This window comes from Arachis ipaensis, chromosome B3 (genome assembly GCF_059453495.1).
Source record: "Arachis ipaensis isolate K30076 ecotype BB chromosome B3, ASM5945349v1, whole genome shotgun sequence".
Taxonomy (NCBI): Eukaryota; Viridiplantae; Streptophyta; class Magnoliopsida; order Fabales; family Fabaceae; genus Arachis; species Arachis ipaensis.
Window position 1 is genome coordinate 18,608,179 of NC_142438.1, and position 9,619 is coordinate 18,617,797.

General features: G+C 42.9%; 1 protein-coding gene across 1 annotated transcript; it reads left to right on the top strand.

Annotated features, from left to right (window-relative positions):
* The first annotated feature begins 7,180 nt into the window (after positions 1 to 7,180).
* On the top strand, positions 7,181 to 8,047 carry LOC148569965 (uncharacterized). The gene has a single exon (XM_088506758.1). The coding sequence runs from the start codon at positions 7,181 to 7,183 to the stop codon at positions 8,045 to 8,047; it is 867 nt and encodes a 288-aa protein (XP_088362884.1).
* Positions 8,048 to 9,619: the final 1,572 nt, after the last annotated feature.

A 9,619-nucleotide genomic window follows, 5' to 3' on the forward strand; every position in this document is an offset into this window, starting at 1 on the left:
CAGTTGCAAAGTGTTTGGTGCTTTTTCCTTCCCTTCCTTTGCCCACCGAAGCCTTGACCTTGTTGAAATCGAGCACTCCCATGTCAAGTTGGCTTCCATCTCCTTCAATCTCATTCCCTCCACTGAAAAGAAAACCACTTCTTGAGTTCCTCCATTCATCAAGAAATAACCCATCTTCGAGTTAATAAAGGGTTCAACTCAACAAAACAAATAAAGGTCCAATATTTGCTACACTGATTGGAAAGGAAGCAAAGTTTGAGTTAATATCATTAGAATTCACAACTAATAATAACCAGATTTTTTAGAAAAAGTAAATCTCCATTACTAGTTGTAATTAAGTCAAAATGCCAAATATTTACACGCTCTTAATTATCTAGAAAATGAACTTTAAAAGTTCCACCCTAAAGATAACTAATTATTAAGTGTTAATCATATTATATTCTCACCTTATTAAAGTGAAAATAATTTGTTTAGCTTGGTGTTACCACAAAATTCATGATCTCTTTATACTGAAAAGTAGCAAAATGTATAGATCAAGATATAGATACATATAAATATAAAAGTAACCTGTGATTTAAGATACTAGTTAAAAAAAATTGCTTTGAGAAATTGGGTTAAAAAATCTGTGCACAAGAAAAAGAATGGGAGCCAAAATTTTTTCATTACTGAACACTGAACAACATACATAAGGTTATTTTAGATACTAATAATGGAATTTCGCATAAAATAAATGACTCTATTCCAAATGGATGCTAGCCAATAACATATATAAACAATACTATGTATATTGATGGATGATTATTATTTGGATATAATGAGCATGAATGCATGATGACATAGACATACTAACAATCTTAATCAGATGCCAAAATATAGAATAGAAGCAAAGAAAATTAATATATAGCTAATTGTAATTTATTATATATATATATATATATATATATATATATATATATATATATATATATATATATAGAATTATATATACAAACATTAATACATAGCATAGAAGCATGAATATGTATATAGGATTATATATACGAACAACACAGCTTTGACTTGGTGTCACAATATATGAAATCATCTTTTTAGGTTTTTGACAGTGCAAAAAGCAGTAGTAGTAGAACTGAGCCGCAAGGTACTAAAAAATAAGAGGAAATATTGCAACACGGAAAAATATATAAATTATATTTCAAATAGAGGCCCAATAAGTATAATACTAAGCTTACCTGGTAATTTTCTTTCTTTTTTCTTTCCCAGCAAATATTAAAAATTAAAACTTTTAAAGTAAAGTAGCTAGCAACAAAAGTTGAAGAAGATCTAAAATCTGTTTTACATGAAAATTTATCACCAACAGATTCATTAAAATCAATATAATCACTCAACAGTTTTATCAAAGGGTATATATTACTAGCATTAACTAACACCCAATAATCAGCGATCAAAGGAGTAGAAGAAAATTATTAAACAATAACAACATTAAAAGCCAATTCCTTCTTAATGCCGTGACAAGTTCAATGTCTTCCAAACAAACCATACACTAAAATATCTCTTCATTTTCCCACTCGATAATGCTATCATCAAACACTTTCTTATAGTGATAATCAAACTTCAAATCTTCTAAATCACCCATCACAGCACCAAAAGAAAAATTACCAAAATCTGCCAAATAACTCAAAGGGAACTCAGATTTACAATGAAGTTGCTAACCTTAGAATTCAATGCTTCGTTGGCTTTGATTCTATTATGCTCTGCAGAATGGAAACCAAAAAAATAAATAAATAAAATGAAAGAAGAACAAAGTTGAGCAAGAGATCAAGCATTTGAAAGAACCAAAGTATGTATCCAACTACAATCAAACATAAATGTAAATCAAAGCCCAAACTTATGTTGTAATTAAACAATTCTATTTTATTATGAATCTATATAATTTTTAATCTAATCATCAAATCATCATCGCAAACTAATTAAACTTATATGAACCGTAAAATCATATACAATTCTTGAAGAAATAACAACTAAGAAAATAATAGCAGAAATAAAAAACTATCTCATTATCCCCGTAGTTCAGTTGCTGCTATGCATGTGTTCTTATGATTTTAGTGACCTCAGTAACTAGTTCTGAGGCTACAATTTCATCATGCAGTGATGTGATTAAGAACCTAAAGTCTTGTGTGAGTTACTTGATGAGTGAAAGTGGTAAACCACCAGGACCATGTTGCTTTGGCGTTAAAGCTCTTGCAGCTACTGCAGCAACCTCTGATGATAAGAAAACTGCATGCTAATACTAAATTTAAACTAATTATTTCAATGTCACAAGCACTATTTAAGTTCAGCATGTTAATACTCACCAGATGAATGAAAAGATGATGTCTATCTTCAACTGGTTCTTATTTAAGTAGCTTCCATCTTCTAAATAGTTCCAAATCAATTTATCTTCATCACCTGCACATAAAACAACCTCGTTGTTAACAATTTCATTGTTCTCTAAAGCAAATAACTTAACAAAGCACAAAAACAAGTTTCAAGCTAATAAAAGAATTTGTTGATATGTCTGCAAAAGAAATATGCCACATACAACAATGATTGAATAAATGCATAGACAAAAAAAATAAGTATTCAAGCAATTCATCAAACACGTGCTATGCAAATCAGTAAAGCACCAACCGAGAGCATATTTACAAATCAAAACCGCAAAGAGAATGCAAATTTGTATACATGCATGTAAGAAAAAATCGAAGAAATTACATGAAGATCTTACCCCCAATTTCTGCTAACAAGGAAGAAAATCAAAACCTAAAATTACAGAAATAGAAGTATTAACAATTTGCAAAACAAAATATGAGTAATTAAAAGAAGAGAATGTGAATTTGTATATAAACCTAATTCAACGAAGATGGAGAAGGAGAAGCTTCACAGAGGACAACACGGTGGAGCAGGAAAAATCACATGGCAGATCCATCAATTGAAGTGAAACGTTGATGGAGGAGATCGCAGCTGGAAGAAAAGCGTTGATGGAGGAGCTTGCCACCAGAGGAGAGCCTCACGGATGAGATTGCAGATCTCATGTTGCCATGGAGTTTCTTCTTGGTTTCTCACATTGCGATGGAGGTTTGATTAAATATCACAATGTTTATTAATGAAATAAAAAATTTTTTTTACCAGTGAAGCAGGAGCAGGAGTAGGTAATGGCGTTTAAAACCGCCAAAAGCACAAAAAAAAACGCTGCTTTCTACAAGCAAATTATGGCAGTCGCACAAACCGCCTCAAATATGAATATAATGGCGGTTTTATAGAATCCCCATTATGTTGCCATTTTATGCCCCTTTTTTTGTAGTGGAGCTCATAATTATATTTTTGTTGTAGGAATTGGATTAAGAGAGTGAGATTTCATCACCAAAAGAGTTAGAAAGTAAGTCTTCTGGAGCGAGCAACAAAGAAGCATAATCTTGCATGATAAAGATTTTATTTATTAAGTATTATATATATATATATATATATATATATATATATATATATATTAAGATAAATTATTAAAAAATGTTATCTTTGATACTTTATTTTTTGGATTATGACTTTTGATTTTCGCAAACCATGTATGAATTAAAAATCTTGTTATGATGTTTGATTTAAGGTTATGCCTTTTGGTTATTATGAGATTTTAAAGTTTGAGTTCTAAAAATGTCATTTTAAATAGGTAGTTTCGATCTCATTTTAGAAAGTATGAAATTGCCATCATACTTAGGTAAAAACGACGGTTAAAAATTACCATTTTAAACAAAACGGTGCCATTATATCCTGATAAAAACAGAGGTTAGAAATTTCATTTTAAATGAAAATAATGCCATTAAACCCAGGTAAAAACGGCGATTAAAAACCGTCATTTTAAACGAGAATGATGCCATTTAACCCTGATAAAAACGGCGATTAAAAATCGTCATTTTAAACAACAACAAACCTCTGTTTTATTTGGTTACAATGACGGCTAAAACTGCCATTTTAACCATAAAAAAATCACCATAATAACCAAAATATCGGCCAGAATACCGGTGTTTTTGGAAGGCGCCATTTTTAGTAATAATGGCAGTTGTAACCATTGTTATTTCCAAAAAAATTACTATTTTAACCCTTTTTTTTTGTAGTGTCTATTAAGTGTCCACTTCTACTCTTACTCGTACAGAGTCTGCCCACCTATATCAATAATGTAAGAATCAATAAATCAAATAAACAAATTTGATGGTAAAAGATGCAAGGTAAATATGCTTCTGAAATAGAGTGCTTTTATGACCAATAAATGTTCCGTATATTCTCGTTTCATTAACTATGATTGAAGTTCTAGTTCTCTGTGTCTCTTTTATAATGTATAAAACTCATCCAAGATAGATCCTCCACCATTTTGTGTCTGTTAGAAAATAATTAGGATCAATTAGCATTATTTATCATATCTGAATATTTATTATAGAATATTACGTACTCTTAATACTTATAAATATCTTTTTATATTGTATCATTCTAGACAGCTTGAATAAACTCAATAATACAGAAATTCTTTCTCCAGTTTAGTCTCATATTTCTAACATGGTATCAGAGAAAAAAAAAGTGCAAATAGATGACAAACTATCGGAAGGTGATAAAAAACATATGGTTTCTCCATGAGAATAAGTAGTGGATAAGTTAATCGGTGAGGTCAGAAAAGCATCAAAACATTGATGTTACGGCCTGGCCCAAACCCTCCACGGGTTGGGCCGACCCGAGCGCCACCCGACCCGAACGGTCAAGAGTAGGGCTCCCCGCAGCCGACCCGGACACGCGTCCCTGACAGCTCACCTACAGCTGTGAGGAGAACGCCTCGGGGAAAGTGGGCCTGTCCTTGCAGGGCCCACCTCTGACAGTATATAAGGGGAAGGTTTTACCCTTCTCCTTCCCCCAAGGTACGTCATACATCACTCTACCCCCTTTCGCATGCACATTTACTGACTAGAGCGTCGAAGTGTCTTTGCAGGTGACACCCCCCTTTTTCCCTCACGAAGTGCTCGGGACCCCGTCTACACCTGACCGGCAGCCCACGACCAGACGAGATCCCCACCACCAACCAGGATACCAACCCAAACCGTCCGGCAACTGAACCGTCAGGTAACTGACTTACCGAACATTACCCGACCCGAACGGTCAAGAGTAGGGTGCCCCACAGCCGACCCGGACACGCGTCCCTCACAGCTGTAGTGGCCTGTCCTTGCAGGGCCCACCTCTGACAGTATATAAGGGGAAGGTTTTACCGTTCCCCCAAGGTACGTCACACATCACTCTACCCCCTTTTCGCCTGCACATTTACTGACTAGAGCGTCGGAGTGTCTTTGCAGGTGACACCCCCCTTTTTCCCTCACGATGTGCTCGGGACCCCGTCTACACCTGACCGGCAGCCCACGACCAGACGAGATCCCCACCACCAACCGGGATACCAACCCGAACCGTCCGTCAACCGAACCGTCCGGTAACCGACTTACCGAACATTGGCGCCGTCTGTGGGGATGTCGTCCATGGACTTCGTACTGGTCCAAACCGGAACAAGACGCGGGGCCGAGCCCGGAGGGGACGCCACCGCGAATGCTTTCCAGCAGCATCCAAGATCCCCTCCAAGGCACGCAACACAATCCCACGAGAGACGCCCCTTCGGGGGAACTGGTGACAACCACGCCAGAATAATGCAAGAGCTGCGCCACAGAATGCAAGACTTGGAACGCCGCCTAGTAGATAGAGAACACGATCAGCACACCCCAGAACAAAGCCACTCACGCTCCCACTCTAGGAGCCACTCCAGACGCACGCCCAGCCCCCAAGCTGAATTCGAGAGCGCTGGGGAAAGAGGACGCGCGAGAAGACGCCATGACCCCGTCATCTATGCTAGACATGAGAGGCGGCGTACAACGGATCGTAGACACAAAGACGCTCGTCGGGAATACGACGAAGGAAGAACGGCGAGAACCCGGGGATCCGTGATAATGGGAGCGACCCCATTCCATCGTTCCATACTCGAGGTCCGGCTACCGAAACACTTTGACAAGCCAACGGACATGAGGTATGACGGAACGCAAGACCCGCTGGAACACCTCACGGCCTTTGAGGCCAGGATGAACCTAGAAGGAGTGGGGGACGAGGTAAGGTGCCGTGCATTCCCGGTCACTTTGGCGGGACCTGCAATACGGTGGTTCAATAACCTCTTGCAGGGCTCAGTGACTGGTTTTGCAGACATCAGCCATACCTTCTTAGCCCAATTCACGACCAGGATCGCCAAAGCAAAGCACCCAATCAACCTACTGGGGGTGACACAAAGACCCGGCGAGACGGCCAGGAAATACCTGGATGGGTTCAACGATGAATGCTTGGAGATTGACGGGCTGACGGACTCGGTAGCAAGTTTGTGCTTGACGAACGGACTCCTGAACGAGGACTTCAGAAAGCATCTTACTACGAAACCAGTCTGGACAATGCAGGAGATCCAGTGTGTAGTGAGGGAGTACATTAATGATGAAGATGTCAGCCGGGTCGTGGCTGCCAACAAACAGTAGCCCTCTCACAACCAAACCCGGCACCACGAGAGTGGAGAAAGACCAAGGGAACATGTGGGAGACGGGGGTGCGAACAAGACACCAAAGCCATTTCCCCGAGTCGGGAAGTTCACTAATTACACTCCCCTCGCGACACCGATCATGGAAGTTTACCAACAGATAGCCGAGAAAGGAATATTGTCGAAACCCTGACGTCTGAAGGATCGAACAGGGTGAAACAAAAGCCTTTATTGCGAATATCACAAGGGATATGGGCACAAGACCCAAGACTGTTTCGACCTGAAGGATGCACTAGAGCAAGCAATCAGGGACGGGAAGCTTGCTGAATTCTCCCACCTCATTAGAGAGCCGAGGAGATGGAATCGCGACGACGAGGGCGAGGACAGGTCCCGGGCGACAAGGTGACGCCAAGAACCGGAGGGAGACGACCACGGTCTCACGGTGGTGAACGTAGTAACGGCGAGGAATTCGGCCCCGAGGTCGAGATCGGTACAGAAGAAAGACGGCAAAGTCCTGGCAGTCTCCTCTTCATCTGCAAAAAGTTCCCAGAGGCTCCCATCCATCTCCTTTGGCCCAGAAGACCAATGGTTTGACGAGGTCCTGGAGAGCCCCCCATGGTCATCACGGCCAGAATCGGAACCGGTCTCGTCAAACGAATCCTCGTGGATACAGGGGCGGACTCAAACATCATGTTCCGCAACGTATTTGATGCCCTGGGACTGCGTGACGCCGACCTAGCGACCCACCAACACGGTATGGTAGGGTTGGGCGACTACTTCATCAAGCCCGATGGGATTATCTCCCTCCCGACCTCCATGGGACAAGGACAGAGGCGAAGGACAGTAATGGCCGATTTCATAGTTTTGCGAGATTCCACAGCCTACAACATCATCCTGGGGAGGAAAACCATAAACGACCTTGGAGCAGCGATCAGTACGAAGATGCTCGTAATGAAGTTTGTTACTGATGACGGATACGTAGGATCCATTAGAGGAGACTTGGAAACGGCAGTCGCCTGCGACCACGCCAGCCTTTCCTTGAGGAAAAAATCCAAAGAAGCATCAGGGGTATTCCTTGCCGACCTGGATGCCAGAGTAGATGACAAGCCCAGGCTCGAGCCAGAGGGGGACCTGGAAAAATTCAGAGTTGGGGACGCGGAGGAGAAATTCACATTCATAAACAGAAATCTCCCCCATGAATTAAAAGAACCTTTGATGAAGATGATTAGAGCCAATGCTGACCTGTTTGCTTGGACGCCATCCGACATGCCAAGGATAGACCCCCAACTCATGTCACACAGCCTGGCCGTCAAGCCGGAAGCCCAACCAGTGGCCCAAAGGAGAAGGAAGATGTCACAGGAAAGGGCAGAGGAGGTGGCCAGGCAGACGGCCGGCCTCCCCGAAGCAGGGTTCATCCGTGAACTAGACTACTCCACTTGGCTATCAAATGTGGTTTTGGTAAAAAAGCACAATGGGAGGTAGAGAATGTGTGTGGACTACTCCGACCTCAACAAAGCATGCCCCAAGGACTGCTATCCCCTTCCCAACATCGATGCACTCGTCGACGCAGTGGCGGGGTACCGGTATCTGAGCTTCATAGACGCATACTCTGGGTACAACCAGATACCGATGCACCGCCCCGACGAGGATAAAACGGCGTTCATAACGCCGGGGGGGATCTATTGCTACAAGGTGATGCCATTTGGCCTGAAAAACACTGGCGCCACGTACCAGAGGCTGAAGAACAAGATATTCAACGGGCTCATAGGCAAGACAATGGAAGTCTACGTAGACGACATCCTCGCGAAAACCACACGGCTCGACGATCTCCTAAGCGACCTGGGGGGTGTATTTGCGTCCCTTCGACAACACGGCATGAGGCTTAACCCGCTCAAATGCGCCTTTGCCATGGAGGCTGGAAAGTTCCTAGGGTTCATGATAACCCAAAGAGGGGGTAGAAGCCAACCCTGAGAAATGTCAAGTGATTCTCCAGATGAAGAGCCCGGGTTGTATCAAAGATGTCCAGCGATTGGCAGGAAGGCTGACTGCGTTAACCCGCTTCCTCGGTGCATCGGCAGCAAAAGCCCTGCCCTTCTTCCATCTGATGAAAAAGGGGATAGCATTTGAATGGACTCTTGCATGCGAGGAAGCATTCAACCACTTCAAAGAAATCCTAGCAACACCTCCGGTGCTCGGGAAGCCTAAGGCCGGAGAACCACGCTACCTCTACCTAGCCGTAACGGAGGAAGCACTTGCAGCAGTGCTGGTACGAGAAGAAGGGAAGGCCCATCAACCAATCTACTTTTTAAGCAGGGCGCTACAAGGAGCAGAGTTGAGGTATAGCAAACTGGAGAAACTGGCGCTGGCACTCCTAACCTCCTCCTGAAGGCTGAGGCAGTACTTCCAGGGCCACCGTGTCGTCGTGAGAACGGACCAAGCAATTCGCCAAGTACTCCAAAAGCCTGATTTGGCAGGAAGGATGATGACTTGGGCCATCGAGCTCTCCTAATATGACTTGCAGTACGATCCCCGACATGCAATCAAGGTGCAGGCAATGGCGGATTTCCTGGTAGAGGTAACAGGCGATCACCCCGAGGAAATGGGCACACGGTGGAGGCTCCATGTAGACAGGGCCTCCAACCAAACGTCTGGGGGCGCCGGAGTCATCTTAGAGAGCCCGGCTGGGGTCATATACGAGCAATCGACCAAGTTCGAATTCCCCGTATCGAACAACCAAGTGGAATACGAAGCCCTCTTGGGTGGACTGACCTTAGCCCGGGAAGTCGGGGCGACAAGGCTGGAAGTGTGCAGCGACTCACAGGTCATCACCTCGCAAGTAAACGGAAGCTATCAAGCCAGAGACCCGTTGCTGTAAAGGTATTTGGAAAAGGTTAGAGAATTGACCAGGCAATTCCAGGAGGTCACGGTCCAACACGTTCCGAGAGAGAGGAACACACGGGCAGACCTCCTATCTAAACTAGCAAGCACAAAGCCAGGAGCGGGCAACCGGTCTCTCATCCAGGGCGTGGTAAAGGAGCCAACGGTTGTCCTCCA